The sequence below is a fragment of the Equus przewalskii genome, chromosome 15 (assembly GCF_037783145.1).
Source record: "Equus przewalskii isolate Varuska chromosome 15, EquPr2, whole genome shotgun sequence".
In the NCBI taxonomy this organism is placed as follows: domain Eukaryota; kingdom Metazoa; phylum Chordata; class Mammalia; order Perissodactyla; family Equidae; genus Equus; species Equus przewalskii.
Genome location: NC_091845.1, coordinates 36,044,185 through 36,071,219, shown reverse-complemented (window position 1 = coordinate 36,071,219; position 27,035 = coordinate 36,044,185). Strand labels below are relative to the sequence as shown.

At 55.8% G+C, this 27,035-nt stretch overlaps 1 protein-coding gene across 2 annotated transcripts; it reads right to left on the bottom strand.

Annotated features, from left to right (window-relative positions):
* TKT (transketolase) lies at window positions 1–25,556 on the bottom strand. Of its 2 annotated transcripts, none has more exons than XM_070577088.1 (14): window positions 25,263–25,556; window positions 15,468–15,585; window positions 14,476–14,589; window positions 13,522–13,619; window positions 9,449–9,640; window positions 7,643–7,761; window positions 5,920–6,113; window positions 5,000–5,164; window positions 3,622–3,778; window positions 3,358–3,488; window positions 2,563–2,646; window positions 2,364–2,457; window positions 1,010–1,132; window positions 1–284 (listed from the first exon to the last, which is right to left on the bottom strand). In XM_070577088.1, the coding sequence occupies exons 1-14, from the start codon at window positions 25,367–25,369 to the stop codon at window positions 109–111; spliced, it is 1,872 nt and encodes a 623-aa protein (XP_070433189.1). In that variant the 5' UTR covers window positions 25,370–25,556; the 3' UTR covers window positions 1–108. The 2 variants fall into 2 exon arrangements, with proteins under 2 accessions (XP_070433189.1, XP_070433190.1); XM_070577089.1 differs by lacking the exon at window positions 25,263–25,556 and adding an exon at window positions 17,227–17,272.
* Window positions 25,557–27,035: the final 1,479 nt, after the last annotated feature.

Here is a 27,035-nt window from a genome sequence, read left to right as displayed (position 1 = left end):
TTCATTTTTCTCAAAACATATTTACTACTCCTCTCAGTACATCTTGGAGCACCTCTGCCAGAATCTCTCTGGAACGTGTAGAACCCCACCTGTATCCCATACCCTTCCCTAGGCCCTAGTGACGAGGCCCCTCACAGCTTGCGCAATGGCGTCCTTGTCAATGCCAAACATCTTCAGCAGCTCAGCTGGCTTCCCACTTCTTGGTACCTTGCCAACAGCCAGGCGGGTGACAGTGACACCAGGTTCGCCCACTACTGCAGAGGACACTGCCTCACCTATGCCACCTGGGCAAAGAAAAGGAGGTGAGTCAGGTGATGTGGCCTCAGGGTGAGCAGTGGGTGGATCCCCAGAGCGCCTGGCTGGCCCCAGCCCCTTTGCCCGTCTCTAGTTTACTCCCTTACCCAAGGATGGCAGAGACGGCATATATACCCTCCTCCTCAGGCCTGTAGCCAGAGCAGACGTCACCAATCAATCACCATACTTATTTTTTTTCATAAGCTCAAATGTGGCCTCTGAATCATTTTTAACACCATCCTCTGGGCAGCTGTCATCAATGGACTAACATGTGCACTTGACCCCAGAATCTAGGCCCATCTCTTCTCCTGGGGAGAGGGGAAGATGGTGTGCGCTTATGGACAGCTACTTTGTGAAAGACAAATTCTGTGTTGCTTTCCCAGTTTGATTCTGCATAATCGCCTTAACTTTCAACTACTTCCAGGACACAAGCCACCTTTTCCACTCTTAGCAGTGAGACTGGAATCCCCACTGGCTTCCTGAGTGGCAGGGGCTCCCAGGAGCCATTCCAGCCGCTGAGAGTTCGCTGGGTCCCAGGCCAAGCCTGAAGCCTATTAAGAGGCCCTGGTGCTCCGAGGGACAGCTTTCGGTTCCCGGGCTGCAGCTGCCCTCCTGGGGCTGGGAGAAAGGAGGAAGGCCAGCCCTCCAACTGTGGCCCTGTGCCCCCCAGCCCTCCCGAGCCATGTGCCCCTGGTTCTCTGGCCTAGACCATTACCTTCGTAGTAGTGGTCCTCCACCGTGAGGATCCTGCCCTTGGTGGCACGGGCGCTGTCGAGAATGAGTTTCCTGTCCAGGGGCTTGATGGTGAAGGGGTCCAACACTCGAATGTTGATCTTCTCTGTGAGGGGAGAAGACAGAGGGGCGGGGCTGAGTGCTGGGGTCTGTCCTTTGATGGGCCCCCTGGGTGGGGGCCCTGGGAGGGGGGTCCTAAGAGCTGTCACACAGCTAAAGCTCAGCCTGTGGCCTGTCCCTGTCCTGAGGAGGACCACTTGTCCCCTCATTCCTATCAAGCTCCTGCTTGCCAACCCCCTGGTGGCTGGCTCCCTTCCTTGTCTTATCTGTGATGCCCATGTCCTCTGGCATTCTGCACCCACCTCCTCCTAGGAGCCTTCCCTGGCCTGATTTAGGAGCGTCTGGTCTCAGGGAAGAGAGGCAAGTGCCCTCTCTCGTCCCTCACACCCTGGGCCAGGGCGTCTCTGCCTTTGGACTTTCTCACCGAGTGGCATATGTGGAGCCTACAAAACTTTCCTCAACCTTCCAGATGCCTTTGAAGATGAAGAGGAAGCCAGAGCGACAGCTCCAGGGGTCTGATCTGAGATACAGCAAGGGCTTATGGGATGATTGGGAAGGGAGCTGGGGCACAGACATGAGGGGTCAGGTCAGGTGAGGACCAGCAGGATGCTCAGAAGACGAGTCTCTGCCGTGCCTGCCTCACACCCTCCCCTGGATGTCCATCCCGGATGATCTTGCTCCTGCCCCGGCTCCTTCCTCCAGTTCCTCAGAGTCTGTACATGCTGTTCCTTCTGCCTGGGCCTCTGCTCATCACTTCCTACTCACATCTGAGGTCATTTTCCCAAGGACGTCCACGTCCGCCCTCTCCTTCGTGCTCAGTGAGATGCTACTGTGATTCTGTTATAGGGAAGGCTAATGCCTCACTCCCCTCCAGTACCAGCAGCTAACATCTGTGAGCCCGCAATGATAATAAGGATAATTCCAGGTCACATTTATTAAATGCTCAGGACAGCCTCACGGGGCAGGTGACAGTATCTCTGTTTTATGGATGGGGGAACTGAGGCACGGCGATGTTGAATAACTTAACTAGTGCCCAGCTGAGTGGTGATTCAAGCCCCACTGGCAGGCTCCAGGGCCTCTGATCTGATCACCAGGTCGAGGCCCCTCAACTCTGGGGCCACGGGGCAGGGACTGGCCACTGCAGCCCTGGACATAGCATCATGCTGGCACCCGGTAAGCTTCATCGTCATTTAATTAGAAGAAATGCTTTCTCATCCTGAAGACCTAATAGACAGTCGGCACCCAATCTACAACTTTTTGGGTCCCTCCTTCCTCACCTTTCTTTAGCAGATCGGCAGCAGCCAAGGCCTCGTGTAGGGTCACTCCGGCCCCAATCACAGTGACCTGGTCATCCTTGCTCTTCAGGATCACCTGAGGGTGACATGGGGGCAATGAGGCTCAGGGACTGGTGGCTTGGGGTGGGCTCCAACTTCAGGCTCGCTCTGTAGGGTCATATGGGGCCTGAACTACACTGACCTTGGCTTGTCCAACTTGGAAATCCTCATTGTTGTTATAGATGATGGCGTTTTCTGGGCGGCTGGTCCGGATGAAGCAGATGCCCTGGGACAAAACAGCGTAACTGAGGGTTACGATGTAGCACATCCAACCTCAAAGAGTGGAGTCTTTCCAGAAAGGTCGTCACTTCCCACTTGCAAACCTCCTCCATCTCATCGTCCCCTTGGAGGTGTCTGTCAGGCACCTCATGCTGACTGCTCCCTCAGCAGGGAAAAGGAGCCCCTCATCCTGTGCAGTGTGCACCTCTGCAAACACTTGTCCTGAGGGGGAGTGGCCCAACGGCCTTGCCAGCACCAAGCCCCAGATGGAAGATGACTTTCCTATCAGGGAGCCTGGCCTCCGAAGTGGGACTGCCCCAGGAGGTAGAGAACATGAGCTGCAGGGCCCTCTGGTCTATGGCAGGGCGGCTCTTGTCAGGACCACGGTGCTCAGCTCATTCTTTCTGTCTTGGAGAACCCAGCTCAGGGAGGGCAGATAGGCATCCACTGCCAGATTGGCAGGGACTGCCAGGATTCTCAGTGGGGAAAGAGTGTGGTGATCCATTAGCAATGTCTGCCACGCAGCAGGAAGCATGATGTGTGTGGTTTTTTCCTGGTCTAACTTCTACAAGCTACAAATGCCAGGGGCAAGGGCAGGAGACACCACTCTGAGGTACTGAATGACCAGCTCTGTGCCTGCATGGTGGCCTCCCCTCCTGTCCCTCTAGGGAAGAGAAAGCTAGCTGCCAACAGACGAAAGAACAGCCATGCGACTAACCTTCGTATTGGCTGCTAATTCCACTGCCTTCTCCGTAGACACCCCATCACTTGGGTAAAAGACGGTTGACGTGGGGATTGACCGAAACATGGCCAGATCTTCTAGGGCCATCTGGGAGGGCCCATCTTCTCCTGGAGCGTGGGAAAAGATACGCTGAAGTCAGACCCTATTTGTGGAATGGAATCCTGGCCCCACCCTCTCACCTCCTGGTCCAAAGTCCAGGGAAGTTACAGGTGGAAGCATCCTGGCCCTGGTTCAACTCACCAATGGACACGCCGGAGTGGGAGCCGCAGAGGTTGATGTTGCTCTCGGAGATAGCTGCCATGCGAATCTGGTCGAAGGCCCGCGTGAAGAATGCCGCAAAAGTGCTGCAGAAGGGTACCGTCCTGTTGCGCGTGGCACAGCCCACAGCGATGCTCACCTAGTGGGCAGTCAGGCAGTGTCAGCCCCAAAGAGGGAGAGGCTGGCCAGGGAGCCCAGGACCCTTCCTGAGGCTGGCCACCTCTCGGGGAGGAGGAGAGGGGTTCTGTCATCCTAGTAACTTAATTCTCCTCCTCCCATACAACAGATTTCTGTGCACCCATGGACCCCGCGGTCTGTTTCCAAACACCGAACTCCTGTGACTTGAAATAACCATTTCAAAAGTTCTCTTAAAATTAATTTTCCTGGGGGACATTTTTTGCTAGCAACAAGAAAAGCCTTTCCCACAGCAGGCTAGTAAGCTTGGGCAAAGATGGTCCGCCCTTCCCAGGCATCTGGAAGTCTTCCCTCCCATCTCCCTCACCAGCCCCAAGACCTCTGCAGATACCAGTCCTCCCAACCCCCTGTATGCCTGCGGAGGGTCCAGGCCCCAAGTCCCTGGCCCAGAAGCACTGAGTGCATGCAGTAGTTCCAAACTTGCCACGTGCTCCACAGCTCTGAAACCCGCCTGCTGACATGAGCCCTCCTGCCCCAGACCCCTGCCAGTTTAGTGTGGACCCTCCAGCTGCCAAGGCTAGAAGCCATAGGGAGACTTCAGGCTCAGATGGAGGAAGAACTCTGGCAAGAAGGAATGGATATTGGGAGAAACAGGACTAAACCTTGTCCTTATTTCACAACCTCAGTTCCTGACACGGGGCTGCTTACCCCTGTGTGCAGGTCAGAGGCCTGCAGAGTCCTCTTATCTCTGCATCCCTCAGGGTGGCGGGGCCAGAGCCTTGTACGTAAAAGGGGCTCAGCAGACCCATTGGCTGCTAGACCCATCATGTCCCAGCCTCCTGGCTGTGCCTCCCTTCCACCTGGAAGGCCCTTTAGCCCCAGAGAGAGCCCATTCACCACCACGCCTGGCCGACATGCAGCATCTCCTGTGTGCACCTGCAGCCCTACTCAGCTCCCCATTTGCACGCTCATCCAGTACATGTGCACCTGGGCATCACACACACACACCCCTCCCTCACTACTGCAGTCACTTGAGGTCAAGGGATAAATGCTGGGTCCTAGCTGTTCCTGTGGCATCCCTGGCCTGACCCACAGCAGGCACCCAGGCAGTGCCAATGTAGCTGCCCAAAGGAGCAGGAGGACCTCAGTCCTGCCCCTGGCCCCCTCAGACCCCAGCGCGAGGCTGTGGCTGGCCCTGCACCCACCTGCCTAGCCTGGCACCCACCATATTCTGCTCAGCAATGTAGCACTCGATGAAGCGGTCCGGGTGCTCCTTTTTGAAGATTTCTGAGAAGGTGGAATTCTTGGTGTCCCCATCCAGGGCGATGATGCGGTCACTGGCATGGCCCAGCTTGGCCAGGGCCTGCCCATAGGCTTTGCGGGTGGCTATCTGTGGGGAGGAGAGCAGGAAAGCTCTGAGCACTGTGGTGGGCATGTGGCCTGGAGCTCTGCTCAGCCTCTGGGAGGCCATAGCTTTTAGGGAGGGGAAAAAGATAAAAATAGGGGCAGAAAAAGGAAGCCCAGCAACACTGGGTCCTGTGGAAGCTTAACTTCTGTAAGGTTGCCCGTGAGAACTACAATGAACGTCTTGGGAGTGCCACAGCCCAGCTGTGAGGTGTCTGGGCTGCAAAAGATGTCCTAACACCCTCAATTTCCCCATCCCTGTGACAGAGGTCTGCGAACTCACCCCACTTGGCATGGGAATACACCGAGGGCCCGGGAGTGGGAAAGCCTGACATGGGTTCACACGAGGGAGGGCCCTGGAGCAGGACGGGCCTGTCTAGCCTTTGCCAGGTGAGACATGGGGAAGTCCTGAGCTCAAGCCAAGGCCCTGAAGGACCAGGGATGGGGTGGGACTCAGGAGCCATGGGCTTTGACCACAGTGCTGCCAATAGCTTGCTGTGTGACTGTGGGGAAGTCCCTTGTCCTCTCTGAGCCTCTGCAGGTAAATAATTCTGGAGCTGGCTGTCCCCATGAAGGAAATGGCAGGAGCAACACCTCAAGGCTCCTTCTCACCCCCGAACTAATCCCTTTTCTCCCTCTCCCTACTCTGCAGAGGTACATCTTGGCCCCAGCCTCAGGGAGCCCGAGAACCATGGCCACTCCACCCAAGTCGGACCAGGAAAGCGAGGCCCAACTCTGTACCTTGTCCCCAACTTTGTAGCTGGGCGGGGTGGGCATGCGGATATTGGTGATATCCACTGAGGGGGCATCCTCCTGCGGGGGAGTCGCCAGGATCTTCTTTTTGCTCTGGATCTGGCTGTAGATTTCCTGGATGACCTCATCAGCCATGTTTTTGGGGAGGGGCTTCCCGTGCCAAGACTCCTTATCTTCTACCCCTGCAGGTACAATGGAGGAGGGCAGAGGGCCAGGTCAGATGCAGGCTCCCCGAGGGCCAGGAAGCTGCTTCGGGGCCTGGCTCTCTACCCGTTGAGGGAAGGCTAGGAGGCCTCCCTGGAGGGGACAGGAAAGGAACGATGTTGTCACATTCCAGCAGAGCCCTGCACTGGGCACTAGAGTTGAGAAAGGAGGGTGGTTGTGGTGACCAGGATTCCACATGCCCAGCACCCACTGAATAGCTAACCAGTCCCCAGGAGCTCAGAGCCAAGTGGGGAGAGGAGCGTGTGTGGGCAGATCGTCCCATCCTGTCCTCCTCTGTGTCACATCTGCGCCTGCGGAGAGGGGTCTGCGGTGGAAATCACACTCAGTTTCTTGAATGGGTTGGGAGGGGAAGCCATTAGAGGGGAAGCTGAGCACAGAGCAGGCTGAGTACTGCCAAGGTCACCTGAGGCACCAGCAGGCTCCGTAGGTACCTGGTCACGTGCGTCGTCTGTCGTGTGTGTCCCACCCCACCCCCTGCCCCACTTTGCTGTGTGGGCACCAGCGAGCTTAACAGTCCTACCTCAGATCTCACCGCAGCCTGGGTAGAGCCAAGGACTGACTGTCCCAGGCAGTACCCAGCAGCTCTGCAGACCCCTAGGAACCCCCAAAACCAGAAGAGATTTCCAGATCCCGCCTGGTAGAACACCTGAGGGGTCAGCGCCAGGCAGCAGCGAAAGTCCTCATCTACCTCCAGGCTGTGCAGGTCAGAGAGCTGCGACCCCGGGCTGGGCAGGGGGGCAGCCAGGGCATGTGCATGGTAAGGCAGAACTGGCACTGGGCCCGCAGTTAGACCCCCTAGTGCCCCCGACTCTGTGTGTCCCCGGACAAGTTCTGACCACTTCTAGCCCCATTTTACCATCTTTAAAATGGACAAGAGCCATCTCCACCAGAGGGGTCTGGAGCCTCACCTGGGTGCTGGGGAGCAGCTTATGCCTGTATCCCTCTAAGGTCTAGTGCAGGAACCATCTTCCAGACCCTTCCAGGTTCTCCACCCACACAGGCTTCTGGAAGCACTTTTCCATTGCTTGAGGAGTACCTCACTCACCCCATAGGAGAGAACCTAGGTCTTTCCAGGTTCTCCTGGCTCTGCATGGGGCCTTTAGCTCAGGGCAGACAGCTGGAGTTATCAAGGATGCTGTGCAAATGCCAGCCAGGGCATCGGTGTGGGGGACTGACTCACACCAGCATCCTTTCTCCTTACCCACAGGCCCTTCCAAAGGCCCTCCTCTCCTGCCTGTACATGCCCTTTGGCTGAGGCCAGCCCAACCTAGGTTCAAATCCTGGCTCAGCCATGCTGACCACTGAGTCACCTCAGGGAGCACAACATCTCCTGTTCCCCCTTCTGTGGCCCCAGTGCACTCAGGAAGGCAGCAAAGGGCTGGTACTTCCCCAGACACAGGGCCTCAGAGATATGCCCCTCCATCAGCCATAGGACCCAGTCCCAGGGGAGGGGTGGGGATGGGGAGGCAGGCTCGTGCATACGGACCTGGGATCCCTCGGCCCTTGAAGGTCTTGGCAATGATGGCTGTTGGCTGGTGCTTGGCCTGGCCAAAGGCCTTGCACAGCTCCTCCACGCTGTGTCCATCCACGATGACGGCATGCCAGCTGGGGACAGAGAAGAGGACAGTGAGGGGCAAGGGCCATGCCCGAAGACCCCAAGGAGGGTCCTGGGAAAGGTCCGCCCTTTCTCCACTGCACAGCTGCAATCTGGAAAGAGCTGGAGGAGCTGCGGAGCCTAAAACATTTCTGTTTCCAATTTGGGTTTCATTTTCTCTTTTCTCTTTCCGCATTATTTTACTCCTCTTGTTTGCCTTTGAGCAGGTTTTCCTCCACTTTCCTAAGTAATGCAAAGCTTAGTTCATTTATTGTCTCTTTCATTCCTGATCTGCTCATTTCCTACTGAAAGCTGCTTTGGGGACAAGGCACTGGGTTTGGAATCTGTCTGCTATTAGATTCTTGATTCTGTCTGCTATTAGATTCTTGACGAATTTTCTGGCCCAATTTTTATTTAGGGGACACTTCTGATCACCCCATAGATGCTGGATGTGGTGCTGGAAACTTGTAAAAAATGAGCCGTATTGGCAAACATCTAGACCGTGGAGCTGGGGCAGGGCAACCTTGCTCTTTAAGGCAATCCTTTTGAGGACCCTCTGTCATATTAATAGGAATAAAAATAGCAGCTAATATGTATTAAATGCCCACTCTGTACAGGCACTGGGCCGAGCACGACACACACGAACCCATTTATGCCTCGCCACAACCCCATGGTGGACGCTGCTGTTGCTGCCCCCATTTTACAGACAAGCAAACTGAGACACTGAAGGTGGAGCATCCCGCCCAAGGTCACAAAGCAAGTTAATGACGGACGCAGGATGTAAGGAATCTGGCTTCAGAACCACAGGTTATGGATGCAGACCCAGGGACGCTGTTATGCTCCAAGTCCTCAGCCTGATGTGGCCTTGGGCAAGCCCTTGAGACACTCTGTGATGTCTCCCTCTCTGTCCAACAGAGAGGGTATCTCCTCCCTTCACTTTCTCCCTCCATAAGTCAGTCACCAGAGATAACCCCGTGTCTGCTGTGTACTCGGGTACTGCGACTCCTCCCCGACCTTCCCTGGCTGGCGACTCTACAAGGGGCGGCCCTGGAGGCCCCAGCCCAGAGTCCGCCACAGTCTCCTCGGCCAGGGCTGAGCCTGGGGGCCTGGTCCCTCAGAGCCCCCACTGCAGAGCAGTGGGTATTGGGGGCAGGGGAGGGACATCAGGCTGAGGGCCCCTCTGGATGACACTCACCCAGACAGACCTCCCTGCTTGGTAACATGTGACTCTGAATTCACAACCACTTCACTGGGAGAGGGGTCTGTTCCTCCTCCCCAGGCTGGCTGGGGCCAGTACGGGAGGTGACCACCGGACTGACATTCAAACTCTATCTGTCCCTTAGCCTCCGTGAGTAAGCCTGGTTCACACTGGGCACCCCCTCCCTCTTCACCCAAGAACAAAGTGAAGATCCGTCAGATAATGTTACACAGAAGCTCTGAGAACCCTGGTGCCACACAACCACGCAAATATAGGAACTCGCTGAGAACTGGGCCTCAGCCCACAAATCCACGATGGTGGCCTGGGCTGCCACTTTAAGTCCAAGTGCTAAGAGTCTGAAATTGTGAGCCAAATGCTGAAGAAGGGAGACCTTCTTTAGATGGGGCTTAGCCTCTAGCTTCAGCCCCTGAACCTGCAAAGCTTCTAGCACAGCCAGCTGTCAAGCTGTGAGGGTGCTCAGGCCACGGCCTCGTACTTACCCGAAGGCCTCGCAGCGCTTCTGGTAGACGTCCATCTGGTGCTGCAGGGGGGCAGGGTCGCTCTGGCCCAGGCGGTTGATATCAAGAATGGCGACAAGGTTGTCCAGCTTGTAGATGCTGGCGAAGGCCATGGCCTCCCACACGGAGCCCTCTGAGAGCTCCCCGTCTCCCAGCAAGCAATAGACACGGTAGCTGTGGGTAAGGGGAGTAGGTTGGAGGCTGACCCCACTCACCTGGGCCCACTGTGCTTGGGAAAGGAGCAGCCACACAAGACGTGCAAGAGGTGTGCAGCAGTGTTGGCAGGTCCCATTGCCCACCCCAAGTCCACGCCCAGGGGTCTGGTCAATTGGACCCAGAAAATCGGGGATTGTTGGGGCACAAGTAAAATGAAGAGTGAGGTGAACTACTCTCACTGGGCAGGAGGGGCTCGAACTGCCTGCTGCAGGGCTGGACTCACTTCTCTCCACCCTCCCAGGAACCAGGAGTGTTGGGGGAGCCCCGGGGACTGACTTAGAGGAGCCGGCTGGGCAGGGCAAGGTGTGCTGCCAGGCAGCATCCTAGAGCAAGGCCTCAGATGAACAGTGAGCACTGACGAGGGGACTTGAGGACTGGGCCCATGGTGGGGACAGGTGACTCAGAGGATGGGCCCTCCCCAAGGCTCCAAGGTTGGTTCTTGCCCAAGCCTGGAGCTGGGCCTTGTCCTGCCCTCAACACAGGCACCCGTGATCATTTCAAAGGCAGCACAATGGTAAAAAGAGCACTGAACTGGGATAAGCTACCCAGTGAACAGAACCTTCCCGGGCCCCTGGGAGGCTGGAGCCAAGGGGGTGAGCCGAGAGGCAGGGAGACCAGTTGAGGGGCTCTGACTCCCACCCCAGAGATGTGGGGGATGGGAGCGGCTGGGGAGCAGCGGCCACAGGCATAGACACAATAACTCCATCACTGGTGCATGGCACCCCGTGGCTCCGGCAGGGCTGGTGCTGGGTAACCCTCTCCGTGAGGTTAAGTGCAGCTGTTATTCCCAAAACACAGACAAGGAAACAGGCTAAAAGGTCAAGGGACTTGTCTGAAGGTCACACAGTTGGGGAATAGCTGAACGGGGATTCAAACCCAGGTCTGACAGCCCAGCCCAGACCGTCCACTCCTTGCTGTCTAGGAATGTACACGCAGTGGGAAGAGCGGCAGGACTCGGAGACGCCCCTTTCCCCTGCCCAGTGTCCAGCTGTGTGGCCCTGGTGCCTGGACGGGGTCAGAGAGGACACAGCTGCTCTGCGGCTGCTGCAGGAAACGGCCCTGGAGTTGGCTGCAGCTGAGCAGCTTGGGCTTCCAGGCCTCCTTGTTGCAGGGCCAAGACAGGAGGGAGCTGGAGAAGAGGCGGGGACAGCTATGGTGCTGTCAGCATGATTCAGCACCTCTGAAGGCCAGCAGGTCAGGGAGGGCTTCTGCATCCTCTCCCTGCCCATTGCCTTCCCTTCTGTGGCCTCAGCAGGCAAGCCACTTGTCCCTGGCCAGGAGCAGAAGGTTCCAGGGCCACACTCAGAGGTCCTGTCCTCAAGCTTGTCTCCTCTCTCCCCTGCAGGCTGCAAGCATATGCAGAGGCTGCAAGCGTATGCAATCGCTGCAGGGTTCGGGTCTGGCACAGCAGCTCCCCAAAGTGAGCAGCTGAGCAAAAGAGGCCTGTAGGGAACTGACTTCCCCAGAAAGGGATTCCAGAGAAGCAGACGGGCTGCCTTCCCAGCCCCACGTCCACTTCCATGGAAGTCAGACTGGGGCCAAGAGTGGCATCCAAGCACAGCTTCAGGCTTCCAGGCCTGGGGCAGGGCAGCCCTCTTGGGCTAACAGGCTCAGGTCAGGTGGATGTCCTGCGGTCCCGAAGAGACACTGGGGAGGCTCGTGAACAGGAAAGCAGGCCCTGCAGAAGCTGGGGCTGTCTCTGAGATTTTGTGCTGCCTGAAGCTGTCAGATTTGGGGTTGGGGGCTGCAAATACCCACAACCATGAACTACCATGAAGAGAAGGCACCCTAAACAGAGGGTTGACATTTGTTGTAGAGGTTTTAGAAACTGCCTCAAATGTCCAACCACAGAGAACCGCCTAAACGGGTCATAGCAGATCCATAAAACAGAAGGTTGTGCAATCATTAACATGAGCTCTCGACAGTTAAGCTCATGAGAAAATGTTCACGGTGCTGAGATGTTTCTAAAAAGCAGAATATAAAATTGTGTAATGCTAGGATTACAAATCTGTAAGGTTTTTTTCACAATATCATGGAGGAAACATGATATATTGCTAGTAAGATTTAAATCGGGGGGGGGTGGTTAAGAATAAGGAAAACATTCCTTTCTTTTTAACACTTTACCGTATTTTTCAGATGAGTAGGTATTTTATAATCTCCCCAAAAAATTACTTAAAAGAGAAATGAAAGAGTGCCAATTTGATGTACGCTCCCTGGTTAATGGCTGGGAGAGCTGAGACTGGAGGCCAGATCTGCTCTATCAGGACGCCACCTCCAGCCTGGCACGGCCTGTTAATTCCCTTCATGCCCCCGCCACCCCTCAAGGTATAGTTCGAGGGCCTGAGCCTTAGCCAACCCTGGCTGCTGGGAACCCAGCTAAACCCCTTCTCCCTACACCAGCTTGTTCCATTATATTAGGGTCAGGAAATGACCCTTCACAGGGAATTACTTCAAGCAACTGTAGGGAATAATTAACTCACATCTCTGGTTCTGTGCCAAATAAAATACTCTTAAACATACATCCCATTCTTTGTGACTTTCTTCATTTCATGGTGAATCACTTCTGGGTGTAGCCGAGCATGGCCCCAAAGCCCAGCCAGGAACTGAAGGCAGACACTGTGCTCCCAGGTGACACTGGCCTGACAGGGCCCGGAAGGCTCCACAGCCCCAGCCCACCTCCTGGAGAGCCAGCTCAGGAGCCCCCTGCCCTCAGATCGGCCTGCACATAGTGGGTGCTCACTGCGGAGTAGCGTCTAGTCAGGCTTCTTGCAGCCACCAGTCCTCAAAGGGCCGCAGTCACCACCACAGCCTCCTGACCCACCTGGCTGTGGCCCTTCTCCTGCCAGTGGGGTGGACTGTGGGGCAGTGGGGAAGCCACCGGCTGCATGGCTGCGCCCTTCCTGCCACCTGCAGGTCAGGCTCCATCAGGCCCTCCTCTAGGAAGCTTCCTACCCACAGCCTTCCTGACCCTCCTGTGCTTCCCTCAGGCCCCTCAGAGCAGCCTTGGGGACTCTGAATATGGAGACTCTGGACGTACGCTGTGAGTGCAAATCCTGCCCCACCTAAATGGGTCATAAGCAAGCATCTTACCTCAGTATCCCCAATCTGTAAGAGGGGAAGCTGTACTCATGTACCACTCAGCCCACAGGGGGCTTATCAAGATGAGCATGGAGCACAGCTCCCCCAAGAGTAAAGGACTGAAGAAACCCTCTGACAAACTGCTCCCCTTAACAGCCTGCAGCCCACACTCCTCCTTTCCCCAATAAAGAGACCTGTTGGCAGGCGCAGTCTGGCCACAGCAGACAGCCCTGTGGCTGAAACCTGCCTCAAAGGTGTCCTCCTCCAGACCGCCTGGAGCTGGAGCTGCAAACCAACCCTGCGCAGGTCAATCTCTCCAATGTCTGTTTTTCCCCTGGCTGACAGGTGGGGCTCAGGGATGCCCAGAACCCTCCCGAACACACAATCTTCTCCTTTCAAAAGAGAAAGGCAAGTGGCTTGGGCCTGGGCTTGTGGCACTTGGTCAGACACTGGGGATGAGGGCTTCTGAGAGTTCTGGGGTCCACACATGCCTTGAGGGTAACACAGGAACTTATGAGCTAAAGTACTCTGGCCAAAGTGCATGTGGTTGGGAGCACAGGCCCTGGATGCAAACCCGGCCCTGCCAGTCACTAACAAGGGACTCTGGGCAGGTCCCTGCACTCCTTTGAGGCTATTTCCTCCTCTGAAAAGGGGGCTGGTCATGACCTGCCTCAGGCCACACCTGCACGGTTACTTGGCTCCCACTCAGCCCAAGTCGGCAAGAGGAGGTGCCCGGGGGCAGTGGGGCGTGGGAGCGTTACCTGGCTTTGTCGAAGTACTTGCCCGTGTAGGCCATCCCGCAGGCAGCTCCAAGGCCCTGGCCCAGGGAGCCAGTGGCCACGTCAGTGAAAGCTTGTTTCTGCCATAACAGGGTCATAGTTACTCTCAGGGCAGAGGAGGAAGCAGTGTCTTTCCCCAGCTTGCCTCCCAGGATCCTGGCCTCCTGGCCTCAGGGGCTACAGCAGCCACAGCCCCACCAGACCCAGCCATGTAAGCTGGGTCTGCAGGAGGCCCAGCCCCGGGGTGGCCTACCCCCAGTGTGACTTCTCATTCTCATATAGCAGCACTTGTGGGTGTGGTTCAAATCCCAGCTCTGCTCCCAGGGACCTGTGTGACCTCAAGCCATGGACTGCACCTTTGTGGGCCTCAGTCCCCTCACGTGTAAATGGAGCCCACATCATCCACCTCCCAGAGAGGTGGGGAAAATTCATGACAAAATTGACAGAACATTTGGCCTGAGTGGGCGCCCGGATGGGGAAGTGACAGGTTCATGGTAACCCAGGAACTCCAAACATCTGCAGGGATTAGAACCTGAGGAGCACACCGGGCCCCTGTCCTGGGGCGTCACCAGCATCCTGCTGTGACCCCCTTACTGACTCCCAGGTGACCCTCTTCTCCTGGGCTGTGTGTGTATGGCCAGGGAGGCCAGGAAGGGAAGGGGAGCTGGGGTTCTGGTCCTTGGGGAGAGGCCTTCCCTGCAGTCCACCCTCAGTGCCCTGGGTGGGGTCTTCAAAGGGCCCCACCCTTCAGCACCAGCTTGGGGCGAACAGCGTGACCCCCCCAAACACCCATTTCTTTCCTTCCTCACCTCATTACACTCCTTGGCTTCTCAACACCTTCGGCTCCTCGGTGGGTGCCCTGCCCCCTGCCACTTGCCCCCAGGGAAAACAGAAGCAGAGACAGAGGCCTGTGCGGCTCCTGGCGGACGCACTTACCGGAACAGGGTGCCCATCCAAGTCAGAGGTGATCTTCCTCAGGTTCAGCAGCTCCACCTCGGGCAAGAAGCCTGCTTCAGCCCAGACAGCGTACAGGATAGGGGCTGCATGGCCCTGCCAGGGGACGGGGGGTGAAGGGGGTGAGATGGAAGCTGATGCTTAGGGGTTGTTCCCCTACACACTGAAACCGGGGCCCAGCCGCGCCTGCCGGGCAGGGTATCCATTTCAGGGTGGAAGCAAGTGAAGGCCACTTCCCTCCTTTCATCCCTCTCCAGCCCGGAGTTCCCACAGCCAAGGCCGGGCAGGCCCTGGGACAGGTGCAGGGGGAGCACAGCTGTGAGGCTGGCGTAGGCCAAAACCCCAGCAGGCAGCCGGCTGCCCTAATCCCCAGTCTCTGGCATGTGAGTGGACTTGGACAGACTTCTAAGCTCTGATGCCTGCCCCGGGAGACCAGAGGCCATGGGGCCAGGCCTGGGCACAGGTGGATCTCAGGGGTTGTGGCATGGTTTGTGGCCGTGATTCTCATGTGGAAGTGGGGGGACAGGGTGCCCCATCCCAAACCCTGCCGTAGAGCACCACCACTCCTGAGGGGGCAAGCCATGGCCTTGGGGGTGCTGGGACAGCATTGCAAGATGCGTGCGGAAAGCCACAAAGCTGCACCCCAGACCTGTATGTTGAGTCCTGTCTGTCAAGACCAAACACGGGAGCAACATCCAGCAGGTCATTCCACTGTCTCCTATTAATTAAGTTGTTTATTCCTTACTCTGTGCTAGGTCAACACAGAGCAAGACACCAAGGGAGAGGCTGTGATGGGCCCGGCCAAGCCGAGCAAGTGGAGAAGGAGCCTGGGAAGGGTGGGCCAGGGCTGGGTTTCCACCAGGGGAGGTCTCCTTGGAGATCACTCGCTGCCAGCACCTTCTCATCATTTCAGGGCCTACATGACACCCAACCCCAGGCAAAGGGCAGTCAGCGGTGGGCAGCTGGGCTCCTACCTTGGAGAGCACAAAGCGGTCGTTGTGAGGGTTCCGGGGGTCCTGGGGCTTGTACCGCATGGTGTGGAAAAAGAGGACAGCCATGATCTCCGCAGCACTGCAGCATGATGTGGGGTGGCTGTGGTCCAGGAGAGAGGCGACACATGCATCACAGCCCTGGACCCCTGACCTACGGGGCTCACCCCAAGCCCGCATACAGGGACCTGGGACCTGTGTCCCAAAGAGTCACAGGCCTGGCTTATCACAGAGGCACGTGTTCTTGCTCCCTGAGAGGGTTGCATGGGGTCTCAAGGAGGCCGTTGCTGGCAGCTTGGGGTCTGGGCCAGCTAGTGGGTGCCATGGACTGTCACACCCTCCCAGGTACCAACAGTCCAGAAGAGTGATGGCAAGTGAAAAATTCTGGGGCTGGACTAGCATAAGAAAGGAGAAGTCCAGGAGACCACGCACACAGCAGACCCAGCACAAGGTGGCACCATGGCTGGGCGGTGGCTGGTGCCAGGTGGAGCCCAGTCCTCACCTTGAGGCTCCTAGCAGGAGTTACAAGGATTCAGCAGCTGAGAGCGGTGGCCCCTCTACCACTGACCAAAGAGCTATGTCCAAGTGGGACTGCCCAGGACTCTGCCCACTTGGGAGGGGCAACCCTGTGCTCCCAGGCCCCCAGGGGTGCCGGTCTTGAGTCCAGGGGCAGGGAGTAAGGGACTGAGCCTCGTGGAATTACCATGAACCTCCCAGCAGCCTTAACATGTGGGGCTGAGAGTCTGAAAAACTAGACTTCAGGCTGTGCAACAGCATCACTGGACTAGTCAGCAGCTTTGTGAATGGGCCTCGAGGGCTGGTGCTGCCACCTAGACCCAGGCTTTGTGCAGACTTTAAAAAGGCAAAACACACAATCTCATCTTCTACAAAGGCTACAATCACGTAAAAATAAAAATCCCTTCTGCCTGTGACAAGGGCTGAGGTGGAGCAAGAGCCTGCCCTTCCAGCCTGGAGCAGTGGGGTCAGAGGGTCCCCCTTTTTTTAAGCCTCTTATTCTAATAATTGCACAGTTATCTGAACGGCTGCTGGGCAGAGGAATTCTCAGGAGAAAGTGCAAGGATTCCATCTTCCAGATCAGACTTGTTCAGGTTCAGGTCCCTCCACCACTGACCAAAGAGCTATGTCCCAGTGGGACTGCCCAGGACTCTGCCCACTTGGGAGGGGCAACCCTGTGCTCCCAGGCCCCCAGGGGTGCCGGTCTTGAGTCCAGGGGCAGGGAGTAAGGGACTGAGCCTCGTGGAATTACCATGAACCTCCCAGCAGCCTTAACATGTGGGGCTGGGAGTCTGAAAAACTAGACTTCAGGCTGTGCGAGGACCCACTTGATGAACCCAGCCGGTGCCCACAGGAACGGGGCAGAGGCTGGGGTTCCTGCCGGGACACGCCGTGGTCCCAGCTAAGCCTGAAGCCCTCTGCTCCACGGTTCTGTTAAGACGCCCGCCTCAGGTCTCGTGCCTCCCGGCCTCCCGCTCCACGCAGCCTAGCACAGCCCTCTCACGCTGCTCTTCGAGCGAGGTCCTTCGCCCTGAACATGCCCAATGCCAAACCCAAGGGCACATGCAACACCTGGAGTTCACAGGAGCCTCCCTCCTCCCCTGCAGTCGGCCCCCCACCAGGTTAGGGGTGAGTCACTCCCAGCACAGACACATTAGTAGGGACATCCAGAACTGTCCATGCTGGTTTAGTAGTCACATTCCCAGCACACAATCATCTTATACTTAACCATTTCTACGAACTCCTGGTCACGGATGGGGAAAAGACACTAGACCTGAAAGAGGGAGGTGAGGAAATGTAAACGAGAAACCTTTCTCTGCCTGGGAGGGACACAGCTCCCTTGTTCCTAGTGCCAAACTTCAGTGGGAGGACATCCCAGTCAACACCAGTCAGCCTGACCTCCTGCCCTTCCCATCTCAAGGGCAGCCCGGTCCCTGAGGAATCCCGTATCAAAAGCCTCGACTGTTATGAGAAGAGTAGGGGAAGGATGTGGGTGGACAGTGGGCCAAACTGCTCTGAGGAGAAGGCAGGCAGGCAGGTGCAGGGCTCCGCCTGCCCTGTCCACCTCGTGACCCAAGCGTGACATTCCTACCTGGCCGCCTGGAAGGGGCTTCAGGGATAAATGGTAGGTGCAACCACTTTCTGCACACGGTGGAAGAATCCCCAAAGCCAGGCAAAGTGGACATGGAGGGAGAGAGAAGGTCAGCACAGACAGACGCCAGAAGTCAAAAATTAGTTGATTTTAACTCTTCCCTGATAGGCCCAGGACGGGGGAGTGAGCAATATTTTATTCTCTCCAAAGTCTGCATCCGGCCACACTGCTGGCATTGTGTTCACACCACCAAGTAAAAGCATACAGAATAAGGGGTCTTTAGGGGCCCAGTGTCCAGCCTATTCCACCCCAGAGCTTTCAGGGAACTCCCTGGGCAAAGTGTCTGGGGTGGGGATAGGAGCTGTGGGACTTGAGCAAGTGCTCTACCCTGAGGCTCAGCTCCTTCACTTGTAAGTGAGGATGATGGGGGGGATGGGGGTGTCCAGGAATCCCAGGAAGATGATGAGTTTGAAGTGCCCAGGTCACCATCAGCTACCACCATCTGCTGCAGGACAGATGCTAAACTTCTCAGTGCCTCCAACTCCTCATCTGTGGGCTGGGACCCTGACGGGGTAGGCAGGAGGGAAGGACTGAGATAGGACACTGTAAGCTGTAAAGCGCTGAGCACACAGGAGGCAGTTGCTTTTTAGCTCAACCTACTGGAAGCCCTTCAGGGCCAAAAGCTATTGAGTCTGTGGCCTCAGGGCTGAGCTTGTCCTGAAACCCTGGCCTCCCCTGGGGGACATCTGCTGGTGGAGGCCCCACCCCATGGTGGTGTGTATGACACACCCATGGACACACACAAACTGGCTAGGGCCAGGTCGGGGTGGGGTCGGATGGGGGGCTGCAGGGTACTTTACCTGATTCTTGGTGATGCATGGGGGTTACAAGTTCATTAAAAAACCCTGCTTTGGCCTGAAGAGCCCACTTATAGTCCCAAGGAGTTCAGTCTACGAAGGTGATGCTGGGAGCTTAATAAATTAAGTTTCTCAAAGACGTCCCCCATCTCGGGGAGGACACACATTCTTCCAGAGGCTCCCTTACCAGGAGGGTCTCTCTCGTCCCTTTAGCATTCGTTCCACCTGCTCAGTTTCCCTGCAGGAAAAGTGCAGAGAAGATCCTTCACCCCCGTGGCTGGTTCCTCTCCATTATCAAGAGGTAAGAGCTGTCAATTCCACTCAAAAAACAGTGCCTCTCCCGCCGGACATACACTGGGCCTGAATCACCAGGAGTTACACGGTTTCTCGATAAATGAACAAACCAGGGAGGCCAAGCACCCATAACAGCCTCACTGAGGCAATCCTCAATGCTTAAAAATACAAAGAAAAGAAATCTGTTATGGAGAAGAAATAAGGACCCAAAGACCAAAGCAAGAAACACAGGAGTTGAAAACCAACAGGAAAGATCCAACTGAAAAAGTTAGAAAAATGGAGGGAGCTCGAAGACAGTAGAAAGAAGATAATCAGACCAGAAATGTATGAAATAGGAAGCAGATACACAATTTAAGAAAATCAAAGCCAAGGTTAGTTCTTAAACATAAAAAAAAACCAAAGGAAAGACTAAAAATTCAGCAAACTTCTGACAAGGCAGGATCCAGAAAAAGAGAAGAGCAATATTAGAAATGAAAGGAGGGACGTACAAACGGACGATAAAATTCTCTGAACAACCTGATACAAATAAACTTGAAAACAGGAAAACTCTAGGAAAAAATAATTTACCAAAAGTGAGTCAAGAAGAAATAGAAAACCTGAAGAATCTTTTAACTATATTAAAAAGAAACCAAATCAGGAGCTGCAGATGCACATTGCCTAAGACCGAGCAACTCCACCCAAGGCATATACTACAGCAGAACAGACACGTGAGCTTCACGCACGCTCTGGAAACACACCCGGGAGTGACCACATTGCGTGCAAGGGCCAGACCTGGAGACGGCCCAAGTGTCCGTCAATAGAATAGAGGAGTAATCACAAGAAGTTCACAGAATGCAACACTACGAGCAGGGAGAATGAGTGGACTACACAGATCCAATGGCAACATTATTTCACAAATACAATGGGTGAACAAAGCACACTGCAGGAGGACCTGTTGAGGAGGGAAGACCACTCTGTTTAAGAACATACACAAATGTTATAAAACTATATGAAAACAATGGAATGATAATGCAAAACTCAGGGTGTAATTCTTTTGGGGGGGGGAGGGAAATGAGGATGGGAGGGACACCCAGGATGCTGGATGTCCTAGTTCTTGAGCCTGGTGGTAGGTACACACAGGTTCATTATTTATAACATATGGACACTATTTATATATATATTTTTAGGCATTTATCTTTTAAAAAAATACTCAGGCGAGAATCCCAGGATGCCAGGGCAGAAGTGAACCTCAGAAGCAGTCCCTGTTCTTCGTGTTCCCCAAACTGCCCGGGCTGGCTCCTGCCTGCAAAGACTGCCTGCAGAGCTCTGCCCCATGGTGCCTCTTCCGAGAAGCCCTCCCTAACCACACCATGTAAGTACCTCTCCTTCCTCTCCCTCATGCTTGCCACCACCTGTGGCAGTTTATTGCCTGTCTATCCTACTGCAACACAAGCTCCATGATGGCAGAGAATCTGAGCTTTCTCACTGGTGTATCCTCGGGCCTGAACAGCACCTGGTTCAAACAAAGGACACAAATGAATAAACGACGTATCCTGGCTCCGAGACCCTAGGGATGTGACCTCTCTGAGCCTCAGTTTCCTCACTGTAAAAATGAGATGGTAACAGAATGTGCCTGAATGAGGTAGTGTATGTGTACAGAACTTGGCACAGTGCACAGAAAAATGGCAATTGCTCAGTAAATATTAGCTCTTAGCATATCAGAGATTAAGTCTAACCTCTTCCTCATTTTGAGGACTAGACTACTAAGGTCCACAGCAAGGAAGTAACTTGCCAAGGTGACACAGTCTGCTATCAGAAGACCCAGGACAAAAGCAAAATCCTAAGAGAAACTGATGACCAGATAAACAAAATGTGGTATATCCACACAATGGAATATTCAGCAATTAAAAAAAAGTACTAATTCATGCTAAAGCATGGATGACCTTCCAAACGTTATATAAGTGAAAGAAGCCAGAACCCAAAGACCTCATTCTGTATAATTCCATTTGTATAAAATGTTCAGAAGAGTGAAATTTATAGAGCGGTTGCCTGAGAGCTGGGAGCGGAGGTGGGCACGGGGAGGGACGGCAAATGAACACGAGGGGTCTTCTAAGCGGTGATGAAGTGTCCTAACATTGGATGTGGTCAATCCAGTAAAACTTATTGCAAATCACCGTTAATTTACTAAAAGCCACTGAACTGTACACCTAAAATGCTATGATTTGTAAATTATACCTCAAGAGAGCTGTTAAAGATTTGTTTTTAAAAGGAAGAAAAAGGTGCCGAGAATCCTGTAGAGGAAGTTCTCAAGTGTGCACACGCCCCTGCCTGGTTGTGCAGCTCTCAGAGGTGACATCCAGACCACGAGTGCAACTGACTTCTGAGCAAGAAGCCCAAACAGTGCGGCTCAGTCAGCCAGACCCAGCTGCTGATGGGATCCCCCAGCTCCCACAAGCCCACCCCACTCTGAGTGGACTCCCCCTTGCCATTCAGGGCACGAGCACAGAGTCTGCCTGAGGACCCGGCTCTGGGCAGGTCCCTGCCCTCAGAGACTGCTCCGGGCACCCAGGGCAGAGAGCTGTGTCTGTGGCAATAAAGGAGTTCCTGATTTTGCAGGACCAGGTTCTAGTGACAACAGGGTTGCCGAAAGAAGTGAAGTCCAGGGGTCAGAGCTCCCAGAAGCCAGGAGAACGTCTCAGCCAGACCCTAACCAGGGGGCTGCACCCAGTTCTCAGCTTCAAGAAACACTGACCACCAGCCCTGCTGAGTTCAGAGGTCACTCAGGCAAAGAACTGAGTCACTCCAGGACAGCCAGGTGTCTTCACCCCGAGTTGGGAAATGCTGCTGCTGGGGCAATCTCAACGGGCTGCACTCTTGCCTCAGTCAGGGCCAGGCTGGGGCGGAGGCCACCCGAATGGTGAAGCAGGCCCGGGCAGCAGTTTTCTGCCCAGACAGGCTGGGTACACATGGGGCCAAAGACCCAAAGGGCCCTGGGCCAGGAAGGGGCCCTCTGAGCATTCAGCCAAGGCATCCCCAAATACCAGAGCTGGGTAGAGGGATGCAGTTCCAGCCACTTCAAAGTCCCATGGACACCAGGATGTGAAACCCACAACAGCAGGGGGCAGGACCCCAGAGACGGCTCACTCTGCTCCTCCACGCCCTCTCCTGGAGTCAAGCCCTGGTCAGTGAGAACTATGAAATCTTTACCACCAGCCTCAGCAGCCAGGCCACTTCTGACAAGGCCATTGGGTTTCATTTGTTTAAAGCCTGGAAGAGCTGGACTCTTGCCATAGTTCCCTCAGCATGTGGAGGGAGATGACCCCAGAGCAGCTCTGGCCAGTGTGGGTGCCGCTTCCACAAAGAGCCCTCTGTGAGGGCTATCCCTCCACGCCAGGCCAGCCCCCCTGCCAGAGGCCAGTGTCCTCACTCCCCGTGGTCAGTGATGCCACAGGACTTCACCAATTCCTGAACTCTCCGGTCTGGGTCCCCACTGACAGATGTCTGAGGCCAGCCTCTGTGGGTGACCATGAAAAGACTTGACCAAGGTGCTGTTTCACATCCAGGACTGTAAGCTCTCCCAGAAACGGGAGCCTGACAGGATGGTCACTTTGGCTGTGACTGCCAGGCAAACTGGGTCAGGGCCTCAGGGAATGGTGGGCCTGAAAACAAACATCCAGGGGCCAGAACACTGCCCTGAGTTGGTCAAGTCTTCCTTTAATATTTTATGTGCACACCCATCCCTCTTGGCACACACCTTTCAAAATCTTTCTTGTGACAGGGATTGCTTAGCAACATTACTTCCTTCCGAAAAGTAAGTTTTTCTACGTCCTTCTTTCCTGCATCTTTTACACACACTCACAAACACACAGGAATCACTGTATTTTACACTCTCTTTTTTCCTTTTTGCAAATGGACACTTTCTGAGTTCAGTGGGTTCCTCCCTAAGGCATTACATTGTAAACCTGGGTGTAACTCTTGTGGCCACACACAGTATCTTTCTCCATAGAACCTAATGAAGGTTTCTCCATAGAAACCTAATGAAGACCCAGGAGACCCACTCAACACCCCCTCCCTTTGGGAGGCCCCCCACAGTTGTACACGTTATCTCATTTCTCTCAGAGTGCCTTTCAAACTGACTGACATCTGCCATCACTGCACCTGACCTTCCGCTTTCCAATTTCTCTTCGTTCTCCAGCCCAGTGCTGCCCGTCTGTCCAAGAAGTCTTCCTGGTAACACAAGCCCCTCACCGGGCAGCACGGGACAGCCACCAATGACCAGAGTGGGCAAGTAACTTAACACACTGGCCTCAGTTTCCTCACCTATAAAATGTTCATATAATAGCATCTGTCTCACAGGGTTATTCTCAGGATGCATGAGACAATATTAGCAATAAGGGATGCTCTGCTTCCCACCAGGGATACCCAAGTGGCTGCTCACTGACCCTGTAACAGTCTGCAGGTCTTATCTGGCCATGTAAGATGCTCAAATGTCTAACAGTATTTAGTTGGGTAACTTGCTGTGTCTCTCCAATCAGCCCCCTAGGAGCCTAGCTAGACAGCTCCTAGCACAGAGCAGGGCTCAACAAGGCCCTGCAGGGCCAGTGACCCCAGGAAACGGTCAAGGGAAGTAAACCCAGTAGCACCCAGCAAATCATACAAGGTGTGTAGACCTAGTGTGTGCCCCACACAATGGGTAAGACTGCTATAAACCCAACAGAGACAATGTGTCCAAGCGTGCATGCGGATGGTGTGGCGGGAAATGGCCTGCCAGGAGAGGTCTAATCCCTTCTGAGAACCGGGTATCTTTTTTTTTCTTTTGCCTTCTTCTTCTCCCTCAGAAAGCCCCCCAGCACATAGTTATACATTCTAGTTGTAGGTCCTTCTGTATAGGTCTTTCTGGCTGTGTCGCGGGCCAGCCCCAGAACTGAATGTCTTAAAGGTACAAACGGTCAGGGGCCCGCCCCATGGCCAAGTGGTTAAGTTCACCCGCTCTGCTTCGGTGGCCCAGGGTTTCGCCGGTTTGGATCCTGGGTGTGGACGTGGCACTGCTCCTTAGGTTGTGCTGAGGCCGTGTCCCACACAGCACAACCAGAAGGACCTACAACTAGAATATACAACTATGTACTGGGGGGCTTCGGGGAGAAAAAGGAAAAATAAAATCTAAAAAAAAAAAAAGTACACAGGGTGAGTGCATACCCACCTGAAGGTCAAAAGAGATTTACTTATTAATAACATATCCTGTATGAAATTGGCCAACAGCTAGAATCTTGTCATTCTTCTAAGAAATCGCCCCCCAACCAGCCCTCAAAATCGTTTCATGAACCCATCACACTGCTGTCTCCACAGCCTCATGCCAGGGCCCAAGGGAGCAGCTGGAATCTCTGAAGCCACCCTGAGAGTGGGAGCTGCTCTCACTGCCATTTAACGGAGGGAGAAACAGCCTCTGAAGTAACTCACTGGCCCATTCTCTCGGCTACCTCACTGAAGGCCTCCAGCTGCCCGCAGCCGCTGTTATTACCCCTGTCCCTGCTACTGGCACCTTCAGAGGAGGCTCCTTGGGATCAGCAACAGCCTTTCTCCACCTTCCCAGCCCGAGGGCCCGGGGGCGGTAGGATGTTGGGGGAGGGGCGTCTCGCCTCAGCCACCGGGAACGTGCACCTAGCGGTGGGCCCTGCCCCAGGGCTGCATTCCCTACGCTAGAGCCTTGGGCTCACTTAGCATTCCAAGTCTCCCCTCCCTCACCCTCCAGAGCCCGCCTCCAGCCCCAGGTCAGATCTTAGACCTCCCCTTTACGGCGGGAGCCAGAGTGCTGCATCCACGTGGCCACCTTCCTCCCCACTCCCCTCACTTGGCGTCTCAGCAGTCTCCTGCTCCAAACACGTCCCCCAACCCAAGGGTGGCAGGAGTGTGAGGGGGCGAACGGGAGGGTAGTGTGAGCTGGGGAGAAGGCCGGGCCCCAGTCTCCCTACAAAGTGAGGGGTTAAAACAGGCGCTCTCGTGTCGGGCAGCTTGGGTTCAAATTCCAGCTCTTGGCGCTTTGGGGACCTTGGGCAACTGACTTAAACTCGGAGCCTCCGTTTCCCCATCCGCAAGGTGGAACGTTACCAGCGGCGGCCACACACGCTGTAGATGGGGTCACGAGGGCCGCGCGTGCAGAGCGCACGGCCCAGGGCCTGGTGCTCAGTGACAGAGCGATAATGGTGGCCTTCCCGGCATGGCCGGCCACGGGGCTCTGCGATGCACGAGCCGCGGCCCCCGCATCACAGGGCAGCGGGGAGCCGGCGTCCGGCGCGGGGCAGGGGCCGGCGCGCCCCGGGAGCCGAGGCCCGCGGGCGGAAGCCGGGCCGAGAGCGCGCGGCGCAGCGGAAGGTGCCTCCCGGCCCGCCGGCCCTGCGAGGCGCGCGTCTCCGCCGTCTCAGCGTCCCCGGCCGCCTCCCTCGTGGTGCCACCGTGCAGCGCGACACGGAGCCGGCGTGCCCGCGGCCACCGCAAACGGCTCCCCGACCCCGCCTGAGCCCTGCCCGGGCCCGCGCCCGCACTCACCCCGAGCCGGCCGCCGTGGTGGCCTGGATGGAGCTGATGCGCAGGCGGTTGGCCGTGTCCTTCAGGGCCTGCAGCTTCTGCTGGTCAGGCTTATGGTAGCCCTCCATGGCGCGGCCCGGCGAGCACAGGGGGAGGACGCGGACAGGACCTGGACGCGGAGACGCGGAGGCGGCGCGGCTGCCCGGGCAGCGACTGGCAGCGGCCGAGGGCGGGCGCCGCGCGAGGGCGCGTTAAGATTCCCGGGACCCGCCCGGGGGCGGGGCGTGCCGTCACCCCAGGCCGCCGGCCCCGCCCGCCCGCCCCGCCCTCCGGCGCCGGTCCGCGCCCCGCGGCCACCTCCCGAGCCCCAAGTTGTCCACCTCCCTACCGCCACCCACAGCCCCCCGACACTTGCGTGTCAGGCCGCACTGGCCTCCGGTATCAACCACACACGCAAATAGTAATAACAACCCCAGGCTCTAGGCTTGCCTCACAGTTTGCCTGTTGACTCGCATCTTATTGCGGACCGTTCTGGCTCCTTCCTGCACGGAGCCCTGGATGGAATTCAGAGGGGAGGCTTCACTGTTAATTCCGTTTTACAGCTGAAGGAATTGAGCCTAGCAAGGTCAAGCAAGGTCACGGGGCTCTGCCATAGCAGACCGGCTCCATCCCCGAGCACTAGTCCCGATAGAGGGAGCTCAGGGCTTCAGGGGCCTGTAAGGGGAATTGGGAGTATGAAAATAAGAATAGTAGTAGTAATGATAATAGCAGATAATGTTAACTGAGAAATTACTGGAGACAGGCCCTTCACAAGTTATTAGGGCCTAATAATACTGCTGACTCAGGGAGATTATTGGGTTTGATTCCAGGTTGTAGGGACAGCGGCACCCACCTCTGCTGGTACCAGACCCCTGGCCCCTAGGGGGATGGCGCTCCCCAGGTTGGGGGTGGGGAGGGGACTGTCATCACAGACACTGTCTATAGAATCCACCCACCGTACATGCCTCATGTGGTCCATACAATTTACAACCTCTTACACAAGAGGAGGGTGCATTTTACAGAGGAGAGATAAAGGCAGGCCCCTTGAATCAGTGGCTGAGCATGGACCTGTGCCAGATTGGTCTGATGCGGAGCCCCTGAGAGAGTGGAGGGAGGGAGGCACCAGTGGCCAGGCCCTGCCTGTGTGCCCTCTGTGTCCTTTGCATAGCCCACACTCAGAGCTCTGGGTCATAAGGACAATGGACTAAATGTGAGTGAGTCCCCCACCCCACCCGCAGGTGCTCTTTGGCTGGCCTGGCTCCCAGATGCCTAGTCAGACCCCAAGTATAGCAACTCATACACTTGGCTCCTTCTGGCCCAGCCCACAGAGGCCCCCTCACCCAAGGCTGGCCCCATAGCTGGTGAGGGCTGCAGGCTGGGATCAGAGGGAAGTAGCCCCAGGGTATGCCACTGTCAGAGGCCTGGCAGGTGCCACCTCTGCCCTCAGGCTGCTCACAATCTGATAAAAGAGGAAGCACCTTTGAAACCATTTGAAAGCTCTGTGTCTTCCAACTCTGTGGCCCTTAGAACAGTGGTTTCCTATTCCAACCTCAATTTCCCCATCTGCCCAATGGGACTAATCCTTGCCACTCTGCACCTTCACTGGTCTCTGATGGTGGCACAGGACTCATTATGCCTCTGGGGACCCAGTAGTGACGGAAAGAAAAATGCCCTCCACCTGCCCCACCATGCCAGGGGCAGCTGCTTCTCATCCCTGGTCCGGGTGAATGAGACCCAGTTCATCCTGGGCTTCCG

Coding starts and splice junctions, on each gene's coding strand:
- TKT (XM_070577088.1), bottom strand. CDS start 25,369: ATGGAGGGCTACCATAAGCCTGACCAGCAGAAGCTGCAGGCCCTGAAG. Junction 15,586..25,262: donor ACCACGGCGGCCGGCTCGGG/GTGAGTGCGGGC, acceptor CCTGGACCACAG/CCACCCCACATCATGCTGCA. Junction 285..1,009: donor GGAGGACCACTACTACGAAG/GTAATGGTCTAG, acceptor TTCTTTGCCCAG/GTGGCATAGGTGAGGCAGTG.